The sequence below is a fragment of the Panthera onca genome, chromosome B1 (genome assembly GCF_046562875.1).
Source record: "Panthera onca isolate mPanOnc1 chromosome B1, mPanOnc1 haplotype 2, whole genome shotgun sequence".
NCBI classification, from domain to species: domain Eukaryota; kingdom Metazoa; phylum Chordata; class Mammalia; order Carnivora; family Felidae; genus Panthera; species Panthera onca.
Window position 1 is genome coordinate 31,535,292 of NC_138342.1, and position 20,509 is coordinate 31,555,800.

The 20,509-nt window shown below is 45.2% G+C and overlaps 1 protein-coding gene and 1 long non-coding RNA gene across 5 annotated transcripts in view; one reads left to right on the forward strand and one right to left on the reverse strand.

Moving 5' to 3' along the window:
• The first annotated feature begins 6,755 nt into the window (after nucleotides 1-6,755).
• TBC1D1 (TBC1 domain family member 1) overlaps nucleotides 6,756-20,509 on the forward strand; it is a 227,163-nt gene continuing 213,409 nt past the window's right edge. Inside the window, exons 1-2 of one of the 4 annotated variants that reach the window (XM_078446215.2) lie at nucleotides 6,756-7,158; nucleotides 16,305-16,812. In XM_078446215.2, coding sequence (XP_078302341.1) covers nucleotides 16,396-16,812 — 417 coding nt within the window. In that variant the 5' untranslated portion in view covers nucleotides 6,756-7,158; nucleotides 16,305-16,395. The remainder of the gene's footprint in view (nucleotides 7,159-16,304; nucleotides 16,813-20,509) is intronic. The other 3 variants (XM_078446213.2, XM_078446212.2, XM_078446214.2) reach the window with 3 other exon arrangements.
• The window catches only part of LOC132692616 (uncharacterized), a 63,314-nt gene continuing 61,766 nt past the window's right edge, over nucleotides 18,962-20,509 (reverse strand). Inside the window, exon 3 of the long non-coding RNA XR_013555316.2 lies at nucleotides 18,962-19,726. This is a non-coding gene — a long non-coding RNA (uncharacterized LOC132692616). The remainder of the gene's footprint in view (nucleotides 19,727-20,509) is intronic.

Below are 20,509 nucleotides of genomic sequence, written 5' to 3' on the forward strand. Positions count from 1 at the left end.
ACTAATGAGAGCATTAGTTAGTGTAAGGAGGAAGATACAAGCAGTTGCTCAAGAAAAGTTATTCTTTGTAGAACCCTAAGAGAATTGTTTTTCGTGGATTCACCTTAAAAAGACATTGTGTTAGGTATTAATATCCTCAGACTGAATAGGGCATTTTTATAAAATGTATTCCCTTGATATGGGCAAATGGATGTGAAAATGCAATTCAACGAAAGGAATTTTTTTTTTTTCAACGTTTTTTATTTATTTTTGGGACAGAGAGAGACAGAGCATGAACGGGGGAGGGGCAGAGAGAGAGGGAGACACAGAATCGGAAACAGGCTCCAGGCTCCGAGCCATCAGCCCAGAGCCTGACGCGGGGCTCGAACTCACGGACCGCGAGATCGTGACCTGGCTGAAGTCGGACGCTTAACCGACTGCGCCATCCAGGCGCCCCGAAAGGAATTTTTTTTTGATACAGTCCAGGCAAACTGCTCTTCGCTTGGATTGACCTGATATAGAAACTGATTTGAATGGATTCAGATTCTAGAGGGCCAATCAGACGGTGTATCTTTCAGACAATTCACCAAATGGTGTTTTTCTTAACCAAACTTTTGACAAACATTGAATTCCCAGTTGTTCCATGGTTTTACAACCCTTTTACAGTATATCTGGAAATCAGATCCTATGTTGATAGTGAAACGTGGTTAAACAATGTGCTTTACCATTCGGCTCACCTGGAGGGGAGGACTGAACTCTTAGGACAGTTGAGAAACTGGATGAGGGCACAAAGGAGTAAATAGAGGGAAACCTTGAAAGTTTCTTTCTTTTTTTAAAAAATATAATTTATTGTCAAATTGGTTTCCATACAACACCCAGTGTTCATCCCAACAAGTGCCCTCCTCCATGCCCATCACCCACCCCCCATCAACCCTTAGTTTGTTCTCAGTCCTTAAGAGTCTCTTATGGTTTGCCTCCCTCCCTCTCTGTAACTTTTTTTTCCCCTTTCCCCTCCCTGAAAGTTTCTAATCTAAGGGAAGTATTATGTGGAACTCAATGAATCACAAATGTCATGTGTTACAAATTATATTCATTCATTCATTCAGCACCTATTTATTGAATGTCCACTACATGCTAGATTCTATTCTGTGCATTGGAGATATAGCAGTGAGCAAAGCAGAAAAAATTCTCTGCCCTCATGGGTTTGGGGGGTGGGGAACCACGACAGATAAGATACATAAGTAACAGCCAAAAAAGATACACAAGTAACATATTCCAGGGCAATAAATGCTATGGAAAAATACAGATCAGGAAGAGGGATAAGAAGTGGGGCGGGGGGGGGGGGGGGGGGGGGGGGGGGGGGGGGGGGGGGGGGGGGGATAGCAGTGGTTTCTATTTTCAAAAACTTGGCCAGAGAAGGCCACATGGAGAAGATACTATTTAAAAAAAAAAGATTTAAGAAGGTAAACTAAGTAGGTCTAATGTAGATATCTGTGAAAGAACACACCTGGCAGAGAAGATAGTGAATCAAAGGCCCTGGGGCAAGCATATTCTTGGCACGTATGAGGAGCCACAAGATCAATGTGTCCAGAGTGACCCAAAGCTGGTAGCAGGCAATGAAGTACAGAGGTGGTGGGGAGGGGGTGGGGGGAGGGGAGTGGGAGGGTCCCCTAGGGCTTTATACACCATTACAATGACTGACTTTTACTCTGGGAAACATGGGAAGCCATGGGAGGGTTCTAAAGTAGAGCAGTGACATGGCCCAACTAATATTTTAGCAGATTCATTTGGCTGCTGTTTTAAAAATAGACTGCAGGGTGGCAAGGACAAAAGCAGGGAGACCAGTTAGCCAGCTACTGCATTTCCTGGGTGAGATTACACATTGTGTCCCAGCCATGTCATAATGGCATTTGGGATTAGCTCAAGTGGGGATCTTGCCGTGCTGGAAGCTTGGTCATTTTACCCACTCGGGTCTGGGTAAAATCCCCGAAATCCATAACTCTTACAATTTATACAAAGAAATGCTCACTGACTTTAGACAACATCAGATGTCATAACAAAAGGTGACATATGTTATCTGACACTTGCTTAACTTGGTGCTTGACACCCAGACCCACAAAACCAGCTCAGGTGAGCAGTGGGGACCCCAAGTAAAGGCTGGATATTGTCAGAGAGCTGCATGGAACCACTGCTTGCGTAAAGAAAGTAATGATTTAACAAACAGAAGAGGAAGCTGAAAAAGGAAATGGAACCAGTGCCCAGAGTTTTATCTGCTTTGTCCATAAAAGGAAATTGGACATTTCGCAGAAACCTACTCTATACAGTTCACTTTGCTCTGACTCCACATAGATTTATGTTGTCTCATCCACTGTAAGCACAAGTCTGCCATGCAGTGCAATTTTTGTTTGTTTAAATTTCTGAAATTCCGAGATCCACACTGGTTGCTCATTTTATTTTATTTTTTACTATCGTGTGTTTTTATCATCCCTGTGCCTTTCAGAAAAAAGCAATCACAAGGCTCTAGTATTGTAGGCTAGACAATGTAATGTGCTCTCTGATTTAACTTCAATCCATTTTCTCCTCAATGAGGAATATTTCTTAAAGCTAATGACTTAATGTATTGTTTACATGCTAATAGTTACGCCCGGGTTGGCAGGATTTGGGAGATGCCCCAGGGTTGCTGCTGCCTCTTTCCATGTTTTAGATGCTGCTTCTCCATCTTGCACCCTTTTCCACCGACCTTGGACTTGCCTCAGAGACCTTCTCCACCTCAGGCTCCAGAAAGTCACCCCCAATTTCTGGAAGCAAGCATACTCAGTGAACCACCTTACTGTCCTAGGGTTTTTTCTATCCAGTATAATCTTAATTTCTTGCCTTTATGGGTGCCAGTTTTGGAAATAGGCCCACTGATGAAGAACGCTTAGCCTTATTATGCATATTTGGAAATTAGGTGAAAACTTATCATAGCAATAATCCTTTGGGTTCCTAACAACTATGAAGATTTAAACAACTGATAGATTTAATAATAATGAGTAATTTTATTAAAGTTCTCTTTTCTACATTAACCAAAGACTTTTTCATTCTAGATTTGTATATGGTTCCCTTACCTTTTTAAAAGTAACTGTGACCTCTGTTTTTTCTCTCAGCCCCTGGGCTTCCCACTTGATTTAATGGCATTAACAGCTCATTGTCTAGAGCTCACAGCCATCTTAAAGTTGATGTTAATGTTCCTGGCCTTTGACCACGAACAATTAAATATGCTGCAAACGACTAAATTAGGAAGTATCTATAGGGGATGCCCCACAAGAATGATTTCTGGCAGGATTTCAGGAGCTAGTGGAGGTTGTCACACAAGGAATGGTGGCAGCCGTGATGTTGATGCCTTCCCATCAGGGTTTTCACTCACTGAGCCAAAAGGCCAGTAAATGCCCCACGTGGGGAAGAGCTCTACACTCCTGTTCCTGGGTCACATCAGTCAAGAAAATTAAGGGCCTGGAACAAAGTCACAGCCATGTTTAGCCCCACTCCCTGCTTAGTGTTGTTACTGGTGACTTCACTATCAACAGAACACCTTCCTGGGCAGCCAGAGAGCTCTCTGTCGCTGTCACCAAGGCCCTGTGGCCCCAGCTTCAGGCATGGTGTTGTACCTGCCCTGCTGGGAGTTGTGCAACTGCACAACAAGGGCAAGGAGCTCCTTGCACTTGGCAAGTACAAGCTGGGTGGTTAGCTCTTGCCTTTCCGCTCTAACTGGGACAACATGGATGTCCCTTCCCTGTTTGACAGTCTTCATTCTGCTATCCCAGGTGTCACCATCAGTTCCAAAGTCCCTTCAACTATTTCTCCAGATCTGCTAGAAATGAGTGCAAATGAGGTTGATGGCAGGCTATCCCCATTCTCTGAGACAAGGCTTTACAGAAAAAAAAAAAAACAAAATTGAAAATCCTTAATCACATAATATAAGGAGGTTCTGTATCCAGGAAGCTAAAAGTATAAAATTCCTCATTATCATTTCAAGGGCACCAAATGGCCCTGGAAATTGGAAAAGTGATACAGAAATCACTGCTTCTCACAAGGCCATGGCCCTTCCCTAACCCAGGTTGGGGTCAGGGCAAATGGTAATTTGCCACTAAGTTGTAACTCTGAGCTGTAATGTGCTAGATTTCAGCAGTGGGGTGGGGGGAAGGAAGGTTTCCCCTCCATGCCTCAATAATATGAGAGACTTGGGTCTAGGTACCCCCCTGCTCCCCGCACCCCTTCACTTTCTACCTTGGTGGCCTGATGAGCACCCCATGTGGACTAAGTTTTCCTGCACTCTAGACCTGGGGTGTGGATGGAGTAGGGGTGAAAAGGGCTAGTGAGGAAGGGAAAAGGGAGTGGAGTGGCAGGACGGGAGTGGGTTCTAGCATCCAGGATGTTCTGTGTGCAGTGCCCAGTCTTGGCCTGACCCCACCTCCCAGGGGCTGTGGCTGGCAGGCATGGCTGTTAGGTCATTGTTTCAACCATCGTCTGGCAGGATATGTGTGAAAGGCAGTTTGGGGGTGTCAGTGAAATGGATGAGAGTGTACCTGTCTTGACATCGCAGCACTCTGGAGGTAGGTGTCTTCAGAAGGCTGCTGCAGAGAGGGAATGAGACTGTACAGGGCATTGGAGATAAAGATGTGAAATAATCATGGTGTGATCCACGAGACAACAATATGGCTTAACTGGTTTACCTCGTCTTGTAACCTAATGAAGAATAATTTCCACAACCCAATAAATGTTCTAATCATCAAAGTATTAAAGCCTGTATGTACTCTTCACTACTCTTAAAAAAAAATTTGAGGCTAAGTACACAAATAACTGTGCTATAACAAAGAATGAACTGAGTGCTACAAGAGAGGTACACGGTGGCAGGAGAGAAAGTGTGTTACAAGTGGCTTTGGATCTTGGGAGGTCCCAGTACCTACTAGCTCTGTCGCTACCATGAGGCATTAACCTCTTAGTTTCCTCCTTAGTCAAGTAGGATTTAATAATCTCTATACAGCAGAATATTTGTTAGGATCAGAGACAACATATGCAAAGTGCCTACCACAGTGTCCCAAGTAGCCTGGCCCCTCTACAAATAACTGCTACCACTCTTACAAGAATTTTAAATCAAGCCGTGGATAAAACTTTTGTGTCCCACTTAAATATACCTTCCCTGAATGGGAGCATTCAGAGGAATGGGATCAAGGAATCCCAGGGTTCTAATCGAAAAGGCTTCAAGAGTTTCAGTTAACTTCGAGGAACACACGGCTCGGGTTGGGGACCAGGCGAGAACCTTGGATTTCTATTTGTCTCCGGAGCCACGGTATAGATGGCCAGTAGTTGAGGTCTACATTCGCACCAGCGTGCTAAGCATTTTACATGCACTTTCCCACTTTATCTTCACAGTGGTCCTACAAAGCGTGTATCTGTCCCATTACACAGGTAAGAGAATGGAGAATAGAGGTCCAGCAGCTTGCCTAAGCCACCCCAGTGGTGGAATCGGGATTGGGGTTTAAGTCCAACCCTGCAGCCCAAACTCTCAGCCACTACCCTAAAGTCGGCCTCCAGCTACACTGAGCCCAAACAATCCAGCAAGAGGCCGCCTGGCTTCTCCACCGCCGCCCCCTTCAGCGGCTGCCTTACCCACCGCGTCCCACTCTCTTCCCGCTCTCCCTTTCCTGATCACTTGTCGCTGGGGTTGATGTCACGTCCCTACTTCCCTCAGATCCTCTCCCCCCCCACCCCCCCCACGGTGAAACTGCCCCGATTTACCTGCTGGGACAGGAATTTGGCAGGTTTGCCCGTTCCCTGCGCCCTGCCATCCCCTCATCCTGGGAGACCACTCCCCGCCCCCGCCCCCCTCTTCCATCTCCCGGGTCTCTCTTTCCACCCCGAGGCCGCTGGGAACTTCCCCGAATCCCACTCTAGGGCAAGTGCAGAGAGGGGAGGAGAGGCGAGGCGAGGGGTGTGTGAGTGAGTGTGTGTGTGTGTGTGTGTGTGTGTGTGTGTGTGTGCGCGCGTGCTTGCGCGCGCTGGACCGGCGGGAGGGAAGAGGAGCCGGATCGCGCGGCTGCGTCACCCGCGCAGTTCAGAAATGGGGCTGACTGGGGTTTCATTGGGGGACGACACTTCAGCCTTCACTGTTTCCCTGAGCCGCTGATTTTCCTGTCTCGCCTGCCAGCGCCCCACAGAATGGCCCTGCCTCGGTTCACTCCTTGCCTTTGTGTGCAACCCTGGGACAGGAAGAAGGGGTGATGGGGAGAAGGGCCAGGTGGCTTGGCCGCCCTCCTGTGCTCCGCGCGGTTTTCACTGTGTCCATTTCGCGAGGCGAAAGCGAGGGTGCAGATGAGGCGACGCTAGCGCGGGGCAGCGAAGGGCGGGCTGGCGGTGCCACCTGCTGAGAGCGCAGCGGGACGCGAGCGGCGGGCAGCACCACTTGCTATAAATAGGCTGCCGAGGACAGGGTGTGCGACCGCACATCCCGCCGCGAGGGCCTTCATCACGCGCGGGGCCCCGAGTCCCCGGAGCCCAGGCGGACGGCGGGCCAGGACCCTGCGTCGGGGCTGGCTGGGGCGGCGCCCCGACACCCCCGCCCCCCACCCTCCGGACTGGCGGGCTGAGGATGGGCCGTCCCGCGGGGGAGAGGCACGGAGAGGAGGGAGGCCGCGGCGGACCCGCACTGCAGCAGCTGTTGCCCGCGTGGGACTCGCCTGTCCCGGCCGCGCCGCTCGCGCAGAGTCACAAGGCGCAGAGGGGAGGGAGGGAGCACCGCGTCCCCCTCTCAGGTCTCTGGGGACCGAGTTGGGAGATCCCGGCTTCTGCCCTCCCCTCGCCTCCCCCGCGCTCGCCCAGCCCGGGGAGGAGGAAACGCGAGCCGCGCGCAGACACCTCCCCCTCCTCCTCCTCTGCCGCCGCCGCCGCTGCCGCCGCCGCCGGCGCAGCCCCCGCGCCACGGTGCCTGTTGCTGCGGCCGCCGCGGGACCCGCCGGGTCCTCAGCCCGGTGAAGAAGAGGCGGGAGCCGAGCGGAGGGGATCCCGGCCGGCCCCCCGCGGCGGAAAAGCGCAGCCGGCCCGGCACGATGGGCGCCCCGCCCGCGCAGGCCGGCCCCACGCCGCCCCCGAGCACCTGCGCGCCCCGGAGGGGCCCCGGGCTCTGAGCGCGCCGCGGCACAGGTAGGTGCTTTCTGGGTCTCCCGCACCGCCCGCGGCATCTCGCCCCCCTCCCCCCGCACCCAAAGCCTGAGCTCCCCGGCCGGCGAAGCTGGAATTCAGCGGCCCAAGGGCGTTCTTGCCGTGCTCGCCGCACCGGGGGCTTCCGGGGTGGGTGGGGTTCATTGCCACCTCCTCGCCCCCTACTTGGACGAAAGTGAAACCTTGAAGTTCATAACCACCTAGGAGCTCCCACGGGCACCTTCCTCCTGCCTCCTTTCACTCCTGCTGGCTCGGTATCCACCCCCTCCCGCCAAATATCTCTGGGGCTGTTGTGTTTGTAGGGTGACAGGATTAGGAGGAGAGTGGTCAAAGTGACCCCATATCATCCTTTAAAAGTTCAGGGTACTTTGCAGTAGTAACTTTGGCAGCTCCACCGGAGCGCACAACATTTCTTTCTATGGGCACATCCTGTACCAGTCATTTTGAAACCCTGCTTAATTGTTTCTAGCAGCTTCCTGATGGGTCTGTGATTATGAGGCTCCTCAAACTTTAGCACACACTGTTGTTGTTTTAAGAGATTGTTTTCTTTGAAATCCACCTAGAGGTGGCTTTACCTGTTGTTGTTATTTTATTTAAAATATGTTATTCTCTGAAAGTGGCTTAAAAAGGAAAAGAAATTGAAAGTGGTGATTGTTCCTCCCACCGAACAGTTGAATTTTCAGAGTGCTTTACATTAATGGATGTGTGTAGATGTCTCATTCTTCCTTTTAGATGGTTGGATGATTGCACTTATTAATATACTCAGACTTTAAAAGAGCATTTTGGGATGAGCTGGTTTAAATGGCTCACGCCAGGAAACTCCGTTATCTCTACAAATCCAGACTTCAAAACTCTTGGCACTGCACTTAAGCTGAACTGCAGGGATCTTGACAGAAACCCCTTCCTCTGGAAAGCAGACTCTCATTCCCTTCCCAGTTTTGATGCAGTTGGTAAGAGTTGAAGCATAGCCACCCCTGGGTTTTGTTATGTTTTCAGAGCCTGCTCTGGGTGGGAGGGGCAGAGGGTGGAAGACTGACTGGAGACCTGTGGTTAAGAGCCTGGGTATCCACCTTGCTAAATGACTCTCCTGTGTTTCCGGGCTCTTCATGTTCTATTACTCAGTTGGGTTAGGGATCCCCGAAGCAGCTAGACTTGTGATGCCTTCTCTTGCTTGGGGCGGAGGTGTTCCTCATGATCAGCTCTTTCCTGAGAATCCTGAAGATTGTCTGAAGGAATAAGAACATTGCATGAAACAGTTTGTATAAAAAAGGATTGACTGCTTTGCAAACAGGTGTTGTAACAACTGTTTGAAATGGAATGCTTATCACAGTCTTGAATCTCCCTGTTTCTCTTTCTTTTTTTCTTTCTTTCTTTCTTTCTTTTCTTTCTTTTCTTTCTTTCTTTCTCTTTCTTTCTTTCTTTCTTTCTTTTCTTTCCTTTCTTTCTTTCTTTCTTTCTTTCTTTCTTTCTTTCTTTCTTTCTTTCTTTTACCAAGTTACAGTGAAATTAGATCATAAAAAGGGCTTTCTCCTGAGATTTATCTGCAAGTAACCATTGGCATAATATGAGCTCCTGGATTGTGGACACAGTTGTGAATTAAAGGGTGCATGTGAAATGTTTAGGGGATATTTTCCAAAGTGAACACAAGAGGAGTATCCTGAGACTATTAATTGAGTGCAAGGAGATGTGAAAGGGACTAAGTGTGGCTCACATCAGTAAATAAAATCATCAGGTGATAATTAAAATAAATGTCTTTATATTGATCTGTCCAGGCATTTGCAAACCAGTAAAATGGGGGGAAATTCGTTGGTGTGTTATAAGTTTTATTAACGTCGAATTAAAGTTTTGCAGATGGGACTCCTGCCATAGTCTACCACTGTCTTTCCCACTGAGAGCTCTGGGGATTTCCCTTTCACCATGATAGCATTTCTGGTTGGGTGCAGTTGTGTCAGTATTGGGATGACTTTTCTCCCCATGACATTGTTTGTCACAGTACGGGAGGCTATGAGGAAGGAGTGAGTGACTCTGAGGAAACTCAGCTTGCCTCTTCTCCCTGATTATCCACCTGTCGACAGACAGTCTTTGTCCTCCATTTCCCGAAAAGGCAGCCTCGACCAGAAAGGCTGCCTCACACTCAAATACATCCCGTTGGAGCCAGGTGTGGGTGGGCGCCTCCTTTCTGCCAGATCTTCTAGGACCTTCTAGGACGTACCATGGGTAAGCAGTGCTGCGCCAAGCCCCCCATTCACACCAGCTTGTCCAATCATTATGGCGCCCGGAGTAGGGATGCCTGCTTGAGAGGATTCTGTCTTTGAATACGCCTTTAATTTTATCTTGTCAAAATGACAACTCCCTCAGGCCCCTTTTCCTTTTTTCATGGTGGCATGTCTCGAAGTTCCCCAGCCTCTGTTCTTTACACTCCCCAGATGACCTAAGTCTGCTTATGTGTTGGCATGGTTTGCTTTACCCTTTTCCCTGTTTGCTGGGCTGCACTTCTTAAGTATAATGGCCACGTTAGTGCCAACATGTGACATGTTTTCCAGCCTTTTTCTTTTGTTGAACATTAAAATTTGGAGGATCAGAGTCTGTTCGTTAAAGTGACAGGGAGTCCACTTGGGGGATAAGCAGTGTTGGGTTTGTAGCCCCCTGGTGATGGCAGAGGATTTAGGTTTTCAGAGCAGAACTGGTGCCTTACCATTGCCTTTGCTAACTTTTATCTTCATTTTTTCTTTTCCAACCCCACATTCCCCACATTTGGTTAAAAAGATTTTTTTAGAGACACGAAGGTTTCTATTTTCACAATTTTTGACATTTTCAAGCTGAGATTTCCATTTGATGGGTTCTTAGATTTTAAGGGCAAGTGTCGGTTTTCAGGTTTTGAATGTTTAGAAAAGAATTTGTCATATTTGGGCCATATGAAAAATCATGACACTTGGGTTTCAGTAAAGCTGTGCAGAATGTAGGAAATATGTTTTAGCACCCATAAAGGGGCATTTAATTTTGAGTATGCCTGTTTCCTTTGTGACAGGCAGAAGTATTTTTCTCTTAAAAAGAGCGAGTATTGGGACACCTAGCTGACTCAGTCAGAAGAGCATGTGACTCTTGATCTTGGGGTTGTGAGTTTGATCCCCATGTTGGGCATAGAGATTACTTAAAAATAATATCTTACAAAAATAATATCTTGAAAAAAGAGAGTCTACTTATTTAACAATACATTATTTATGATCAGTAAATCTAAGCTTCCAAAGAAGGTAAGTACTTACGAGATTGTTGTCAAACTTAATGAATTTATACATGTAAAGTTCTTAGAACAGTGCCAGATACATGGTGAGCACACAATGCATATTACTTATTGCTATTATTATATCATACCTTATATAATATATTGTTATATTATACTTACTATTATATGATACCTTATGTATATAATACCTATATTATAACATAAGGTATAATTTTGACATTACATTTGGATTAATGAGACCAAGCAAAATTTAGATAGAGAGATATTTTAGAGTTATTCCCTTCTAGAGATGTTTATATCACAAAGAACAGATATTTGGGCATAAGACAAATCCTACCTTCACCATTAGCCAGGGGACCTTTATAGAAAATGGGGATGATAAAACATACTTCTCAGAGTTGTAAGAATACAGAAGATCATATATGTAATGTCCCAGAAGAGGTGGTTGGTCAGTAAGTATTCCTCTAGCAAAGTGGTTAAGAGCAAGCACAAAGTCTGGAGTGGAAGGATCTGGGTTCAAAACTTGGTTCTGCCACTTGTTGCTAGTATGATGGGCAAGTGACCTTATTTCTCTGTGCCAGCAATTTCTGTCTCATCTCTTGTCTTTAAGTTGGAGGTGATAATGGTAAAAGTCCATTAGAGTCCTTATTTACATATGATACTAATCGTCTTTATTGTCCGGGGTTGTTGTAAGAGCTAAATCAGTTAACAGTCACACAGTAAGTGCTATTATGTGTTAACAATTATTATTATTATTATTGGGAGAATAAGTTAAAGCAGCCATGCCGGAGGGAAGTGTATGCATAATCCCTGAAGGCTGCTAGGACCCCCACTCTCACCCCTTCATCCTCTTCCGTACAGTAGCAGAGAATACAAGAAGTGGCCATGGCATTCTAAAGGACTAGTCTAGTCTTAAATTGGCTCTGATTCATGTAGGAAGGAAGTCATTCAAAACATCAGTACTTTACGTGTCAATTTAGAAAGGTGCATACCGGGGCTGGAGCAGCCTTGGTGATGAAAAGGTTGGATCCGCCAGCTCCAGGAGCTCTGTGTGATGGCTCTGTGTGAAAAATAGCCTACCACGCAAAAGATCTTTGGAGCCCAAGGGCAATTCCTAGGTAGCAGCACACTGCTCTGATTGGGCGGGATTCGGGGACAAATAGTGGAGCCACGCCACAGTGATCTTACTGCATGAGATTAGAGTATTTGGGTAGCAGAATAATTCTGTTCAGCCGTGTTCCCACTCTATCTGGGGTGAAGAACAGAAAAACTAAACAACTGATTTGTAAGGGGAAATGAATAGCTATCTGGGACTCTGCCCATCCTAGGAGTCTCCGACAGCTACCCAGTCTTGGTTGGTTCCTAACCTGGCTTGGAGCTAGAAGCTTCAACATCTCTCCCTCTATCCCTCTCCTTCACCCTCCTCCCCTCCCACCAGCACACTGAGAAGGTAGGGGCTGAGTCTGCAGTGGCGGTGGCATTGCTAGCTTCTGGAAAGTTCCCCGTCATACCCGCTGTGGTTTGCTGGGAGGGCGTGGAAAGGGGCTGGGAAAAGAGAGCATTCCCAATGGCGGCTTGCTCACTCCCACCATCTCTTTGCTCGCTTCCTGATCAATAAACCCTATTCTTTCTTCATGTACCTCCCCCACATTTGTATTCTTGACAGGAAGATGAAGCAGCTTTCTATCCCCACACAATGTCGGGACATTTGGTATTATACATTGTGAAAATTAGATTTACCAGATTTTAGAGATAGAAGACAATTTGAGGATGATCTTGTTCCATTCTCTTACAAGAATAAATTTGAGACTCAGAGGTTAAGTGACTTGCTTTCACAACTTCACGCTTGAAAGCATTTTCATGAGGAAACTGAGGTTCTTTGCAGTACTTGGATGGCAGTCAGTGATCGGATTGTCCTAATTCTGTCACCCAACTTGGACAAACCACTTAACTTCTCCAGAACCAAGTTTCCTCAGTTCAAATATAAGAGCTTAAAAGAGCTTAAAAGGACATTCCTAGCTCTCAGATTTTATAATACTAAGTGCATGGGATGTTTGATGTAGGATATTTGATCTAGGACTCACTAAGAAGATTATCACAACTGTTCTAATAAAAGAGTATCTTTGTGTTTGGGGTGCCCACCATGTTTATGGACTGTGGTAGGTAGGAGTGGTGTAGAATACACATGGTCTCTGTCAGGGATAGAGCTTTTACATATGAATCTACGAACAAAAACGTAACTAGAAGTCCCCTGGAGTAACAGATCATGGTATTTCTTACTGAGGGTACGATGCACAATGAGATGCACAAGAGAGCCCTCTTAGAATAGCTGGTTCTATCTGGGAATTACAGTCACATGGCATGCAAATGATGTGGACTGATACGGTTTAAAACATGATTAATATAATTTGAATAGTTCATCTGTTTCATGGAACTTTTTATTAAAAAGAAGTGCAATTACTCACCTAGTCTAAGTTATCATGAATCTTCTGTCAGCAGAATTTGAATTGATTATAAATAATTATTGTCATCTCTGGGGTAGAACTTATTTTTTTAAAGTTTTATTTATGTAAGTAATCTCTACACCCATTGTGGGGTTCGAACTCATGAGCCTGAGATCAAGAGTTCCATGCTCTTCCAGCTGAGCCAGCCAGCGCTCCCTGGGGTAGAACTTATTATGTGATAGTTTACAAATGGTATTAAGGACCAATCTATGTTTTACAGGGAGACTAAGAATGTGCCATAGCTGGTTCAACAATGAAGACTTTAAACATTCAAATAGTTTTGTCAATGACTTGGCAGAACTAATTTGATGACTGATTATTTACTAAATGTTTGGAATGACTACATTGTGTACATTTTTTACACTAGGTGTATATTGCCCTACGAGAAAACTAAAAATAATTTTGTATATTGTTGCCACCATATTAAGAATTGCCTCATCTACACTAATTGATAGATCTCAGGTCTCTCCTTTGTAATAATTCTAGTACTTCTTTAAACATGTCTTGGGATTAGCGGCTGTCAACAGTTAGAACTTGAACCAGATTCAGTTACAAGAGTGAAGTCGAGCCAGACATTTAATCTCTCACCAGGTGAGAGAGAGAAAAAAGAAGAGAGAGAGAAAACATTTATGGGGTTATATGGACTTCAAGTCTGTTTTCATCAACAGAAGGTTTACTTTAAAAGAGAAGAGATAAGGGAATACATTTCCATGAACTATGTTAGAGCTCTAAAGTATGAGTTTATTTCTGAACTTTTGAACATTTAACATAAAAAACTAGCTCCAAACTGTGTTCAAATACTATTACAAAAGTGCAATCATTGTATATGCATATATATCACATAGAAAGAGATAGAGTTAAAAGAATAGACTTTAGTTCTATGTCAGGAAAGGTTTAGCATTTGAATATTGAATATTCTTAGCTCATACATAGCTGTCTTTTCTCTTATCTCCTCACATGGTGGAAGGGGGCAAGGGAGCACTCTGAGTCTCTATGAGGGCACCAATCCCATTTATAAGGGCTTCAGCCTCATGACCAAATCACCTCTCAAAGCCCTGACTTCCAAATACTATCACATTGGGGATTACAATTTCAGCATTCAGTCTGTAGCAGTGACCCCTTGGCCTTTGGCTTGGCCAGTGAAATAGCGATACTGTTTGCAGAGACAGAGTTTATGGGAAGGAAGAGAAGTTCTGGGAAGGGGGGAGGTGAGACTGAGTCAGTTTAAAAATAATAAATTGTGGTTGAGGGGCCTCTCGGCTATTCAGATAGGAATATTGAATGGCCTGCCCTCATCTGGATCTCAGGAAGGAGGTTCAATGGGAGACAAACGCACGGGGCTCATCAATGCATATGTGATAGATGATGTTCTTGTGTAGCATTCAAGGGGATGGGTGGAGAATCAGGAGCAAACTCTCCCACACCCACCTGTGATGAGCACCTCGAGCTCTCCAGGTCTCAGTGACCCAGGCCATAACGGTGGCAATACTAGTAGTCTGTAACTGAGACTAAGGTTGGAGATGAAAGTTGTTGTAAAGACGGAATGAGATCACCCCTGAAATGTGCCTGGGTTGCAAAAGTAAGCTGTTAGCAGCAGCAGGAATTTTAGAATGTGGTTGTGGACACCCAGCCATTAGGTAAGACTGTCCAAAGAAAGCAGGTGGAATGAGGAGAGGGGATGGAGTCAAATGGGGAAAAAGCCATCAAGGAACCTGAAAAGAAGCAACCAGAGAAGTAAGATGAGAAACAGAAGGGTTTCAAGCAGGAAGGAGTGGTCCCCAATGAGAAATTCATCAGAAAGGACAAGACACTTAAGGACTATTTTGGCCCCTTTGGATTTCACAGCCAAAGGACACGGGTGACCTTAATGGGAGTAATTTCAATGCACAGGCAGTACATCTGGTCAAAATCCAGATTATAGATGGGCAGTAGGAAGTGGAGACAGTAGGTGTAGACTTTACTGTGAAGAAAGTTGTATAGGGAAGGAGGAGTTGGGGCTGGAGGTTTGAGGTCAAGGGAAAATGTTTTTTGTGGGTTTTTTGTTGTTGTTGTTGGTTTTTTTTAGATGGAGGAGACTTCATTCACTTGTTTATAATGTTACTGAGCCTCTATTCTGAGCCAGACACTGCCAGGCACTGGGGACAGCAATGGTGAATCAGATAGGTGCAGTGTGTAGGTGCTCAGGGAGAACATGAGAGAAGAAGATCCAGCGAGCGGATGAGGAAGGATGACAATTGAGATCCTGTAGACAAATCAGCTCTGTACAGAAGGATTTTGTTACCAGTGGAACAGGAAGGCGTTAGCATACATCGAATGCATTGAAAATCACCTGTAGGGGGGTGGGGGGGAAGCAGGTGAGAGACTTTGGGTCTCCTGGAAACAGCATCTTCTTTTTTTTTTAATTTTTTTTATGTTTTACTTTATTTTTGAGAGGTGGGGGAGGGGCAGAGAGAGAGGGAGACACAGAATCCGAAGCAGGTTCCAGGCTCTGAGCTATCAGCACAGAGCCCGACGAGGGGCTTGAATCCACAAACGCTGAGATCATGACCTGAGTCGAAGTCAGAGGCTTAATCGACTGAGCCACCCAGGCGCCCCTGGAAACAGCATCTTCTATTGATGAGGAGAGTGTGCACATGATGGCTTATAATACATGAATTAAATGAAACAAAAGATTTATGGCAATATTTGGAGCATAACTGGCACCAATTACATGTTAATGGAATTTGAATTCTTGTTCAGAACCTCTGGACTATGTCAGGGAAAGCCCTTTAAAACTTACGCGGTATCATAATTGAAAAGGTCAGTTGTTGAAAACTGGTCTGGTTCAGTAGACTATGATAATGGTTAGCTGATATTTTTTCTCTCCAGATTACTTTTTTTGGGGGTAGAATCACCACTACTGAATTTGATTATCTTTAAAAAATTCCTTTTAGGGACCCCTGGCTGGCTCAGTCCATAGAGCATGTGACTCTTGATCTCGGGGGCTTGAGTTCGAGCCCCACATTGGGCATAGAGATTACTTTAAAAAACTTCCTTGAAATATATGTTGCTAGAACAGGGTTTAAAAGTATCTGAGCAGGACTGTATTGCTTTCTGTCCTGCTTGCTTCTGCTGGCTCTATGAGGTTTTCGTTTCACAGAAGTTTCCCGGTGGGCTCTTTGTAACCCGTATTGAGTGTGACAGTTATGGCCTTCTCAGATTCTATATGAAGCACAATTTCAGGGCACCTCTTTCTAGGCAAAGCAGATTGTTCGTACTAATATCCGTTTCTGCCTGCGTTTGGGTTTCGGGCTTTTAAGTTCTTCTGAAATAATAACTCTCTGAAAGTAGCTATTGCTATGATTTCATTAAATTCTAATGCCTCTATTTTTCTCCCGCAGGATTCTGCCTCAGAAGCACATAAAGTAGATTGCTCGTTCTAAAGTAGAAAACAGTGGCAACGTTTTGCTGAGCTTCCAGACCTTTCCCAAAATGGAACCAATAACATTCACGGCGAGGAGACATCTGTTTCCTAACGAGGCCTCAGTGGACTTCGGCCTGCAGCTGGTGGGCTCCTTGCCTGTGCACGCTCTGACCACCATGCCGATGCTGCCGTGGGTCGTGGCCGAGGTGCGCAGGCTCAGCGGGCAGTCCTCCAGAAAGGAGCCTGGTACCAAGCAGGTCCGGCTTTGTGTTTCACCCTCCGGATTGAGATGTGAACCCGAGCCGGGCAGAAGTCAACAGTGGGATCCACTGATCTGTTCCAGCATCTTCGAGTGTAAGCCCCAGCATGTTCACAAACTGATCCACAACAGCCACGATCCAAGTTACTTTGCTTGTCTGATTAAGGACAATGCAGGCAGCCAACAGAGTATCTGCTACGTGTTCAAGGCCGACGATCAAACAAAAGTAAGTGGAAGTGGGGGTGAAAACGATGAAGGGGTCGCTAGATGGGTTTTCATCATTTGGGGATCAGGACACTTACTTTACATAGACTGGGATAAACACGATAACGCGGTGGTTATACATAGATTATTTCATCGGGTTTTTCGTTTGTGGGGATCATTTCTTTGCAGTTTTAAAGAACATTTGATAACAGATATTAGGAATTATAAATTTACGAGTTCAAAAATTCAACAGAGAACTTGGTCTCAACTTATAAATAAGAGCTGAAATGTTAGGCTTCAGATCATTTAAGGTATGTGCTCTAAAGCAGTGCTTCTCAAACAGAAATGTGCACATGAAACGCCTGGGACCTTGTTAAAATGCAAAGTTAGGTCCAGGAGGTCTGGGATGGACCGACCATAAGACTGCATTTCTAACAAGCTTCCAGGTGATGCTGATGCTGCTTCTTTGCAGATTGCAGTTTGAGTAGCAAATTCTAGATCAGTGAGCTCCACATCGTTGACCCTATTAATAAAAATATATTTATTTAGAAGCTGTAGGGGCACCTGGGTAACTCATCGGTTAGGTGTCTGACTCTTGATTTCGGCTCAGGTCATGATCTCATGGTTCGTGAGTTTGAGCCCTGCATCAGGCTCCGCACCGACAGCACAGAGCCTGCTGAGGATTCTCTCTCTCCCTCCTCTCTCTGCCCCTCCCCCAAGCGCTCTCTCTCGCTCGCTCTCTCTTGCTCTCTCAGAAATAAATAAGTTAATTAAAAAAAAAAAAAGAAACTGTGTAAGGATATATTAGCCAATTTCCCAAGGTATCACTAATGGCAAATGGTATCCTAACGTTCCCAAGGTATCCTAACGTTCACTTAGGCAAAGACCATTGACAAGAATAGTGGATATGAATCCAAGTTTTGCTACTTTCAGGTTTTGTGTGTGTGTGTGTTGCCAACTTTATGGCAGCTGGTCAACTGGTTATTGTTATAGCTCGCAACGTGGCTGAGAAAAATGTCCTATGAGAAATGGTAACAATATCGTCAGGTCTGTAACCTTCCTGCGTATTGGAGCTTGTGCTGTCGTTACGTCTTGTGGCCCTGTGCAGGACTCACTTAAAGTCACTTGACCTTTTTGTGAGGGTCAGTTTAGGTAAAATTGAAAATCTAATCCCTACGGCCGCTTTCTCAGTTGGGCCCATATGAGCTGCACTTGGGTATAGCCTGTGGAAAGCAAACAGGTGAGGACCCCAGTGCTGACTAACCCCGTGAGCTGGGGAGTGTCCATGGCAGGCCTTGCATCCCTGTGTGGCTGTCTGCCACCCACACGGAATGAGGAGGCTGGCCCGTGTCAGTCATGTGCTAAATGTCAGGAAATAGAAATAGAAATGCTAATGTTTTTCTCCCTGCACCCTACTGGGTTTTGTTTTGTTTTGTTCTGTTTTGTGTGTGGTTTCTTTTGTTTGTCTTGCATTTGGGTGGGTGGGTGGGGGGGTTTCTGCACACCCTCCAGAGTGTAGAAACTTCCTTTAGAAATTAATATTCTTGGTGACTAAGTAGATTTGTAGAGATTCACTTTTGTTTGTTCACACCTTGGTTCTTTCACTCATTCATTCGGTGAGTGCTGCTCCAGGGACCATGCAAGAGGGTATTAGTCCAGTTTGGAAGGAAGGCAGAAGGAGCGATTGGTAAATACCATGTGGCCGGTGCACGGGTCATGGTGGGGGACAGAACGGAACCTAACACGCCGGCATGTAATGAAGGTCTTTGTCAATAAAGGCTAATTTGTAGCTTAAATCCGCTATTTTACCCACAGAATTGGATATCTCCTTGTTAATAAATCATTTCATGTTATTGTCCACGCATTTCAGATAGACAGGATGGCATTCCAGTACAGAGGTTCAGAGGGGACCAAATTCCAGTCCCATCTGCCACTTATAAATTCGGTGACCATAGGCAACACCAAGCCTGTTTTCTCATCTGTAAAATGGGGATAATTATTGTGTCTATCTCATCGAATTGCTGGGGGGACCAAATGAGCTAGAAGAGGACCTTAGCCCTCACGGCCGTAAAAAATTTTCATTGAAGAAAGTTTTACCAGAAGCAGTTTATATGCTCATTTCACTTCAAGTCTTAGGTAACGGGAAAAAGGAGACCGAGATGAGTGTCTTCAGTTCCCAAGATCCTGGTCATCCATGAGCAACATTTTTATAAACTAGATACTTTAAAAATGGGATAAATAAACTTAATGCTTCCTATTACTTGGGCAGACTCCAGAATGTAAATTGAAGGACTGAACAGCCTGTACCCCAGGCCAGTTCTATATAAGGGCTGAATTTCCTTGGGGAGAGTTTTCTCATGGAGGAGTTGTTCAGCACTTCACACTTTTGACTCTTTCCCAATTTTTTTACAGCCATCTGAGAACAGGCTTCTGGCCAGTCATTCAGGTACCTGACGGGAAGAAGAGATTTAGAACTAAATTCCGTAATTGGAGCTTCCAGTCTTGCTGAAAGTAGACAACTGGCCTGACTCCGTGTTCTGAAAAGCCATGGTAGAAATATGAATTAGTTCTTGAGTTATTTTTGGCTTGCATTCCCATTTTTCCAAACACAGATTGCCAGTACTCAGAGTAATAGACTGCTGTCACCCTGTTCCTTTTGTGAAAGGGTAATTTGTACCAGAGGTACCTCAATCAGCGATCCGCTTTTGTGGGAAACTGAATGGCAAGCGAGATTAGCCCTGATTCTCCATCTGGCCTGATAGCTTTTATGTTCTTGGGACACCTCTGGCACTGAATCTCATAGTAGAGGATTATCTGCTGTAGGATCACGTTAACCTATGTCATCGTTTCTCGTGATTTTTGGTAACATTTGCTCGGTGAAATAATTCTTGAGATCAAGGCCTCTTCTAAACAGACGAGATCACTTTCGGTTGTGCCTGCCAGGGGAGAGATATGTGCATTTACTGCCAGGGTCATAAGCACAAAGCTACTATTTGAGAGAAAACCCTTTGAGAGCATATAAATTAGCTTGCTGAAGTGTGTCTAGGGAGAAGAGGCATATAAAGGAAACATTTTTAGAACACAAGATGAATATATATGAATACATATTAGAATGAATATAAGAATATAATCAACATGTTCCACAGAGAAATGCTTCTGCGATCAAAATGCGTTAGGGTAGCATGTCCAACTTTTTGATAGGAGGACCCCTTTTCAGTCTTAAAAAATTATTGAAGATCCCAAAGAGGATGAATGTGGTTTCTATTAGTAACTACTGTGTTAGAAATTAAAACTGAGAAATTATAAAGGAACTAATTTCGTAAAAAGTAATAAGCCCCTTGTGTGTTAGCATAAATAATAATTTTGTGGGGTACCTGGGTGGCTCAGTCGGTTAAGCATCTGGCTCTTGGTTTTGGTTTAGGTCATGATCTTGTGGCTTTGTGGGTTCAGGCCCACACCGGGCTCAGTGCTAATAGTACAGAGCCTGCTTGGGATTCTCTTTCTCTTTCTGCCCCTCCTCTGCTCTCTCTATCCCTCTGTCTCTCAAAATAAATAAACTTAAAAAAAATAATATTTTTGTGAAAACTATATGGTTTCCAAAAATATTTAATGATAAGAGTGACATAGTTTTACTTCTTTTTTTCCCCCCAAATCTTTTTTGTGTGGATTAATAGACAAACTACTGGATTCTCAGCTGCTTCTCCATTCATTCTGTTGTG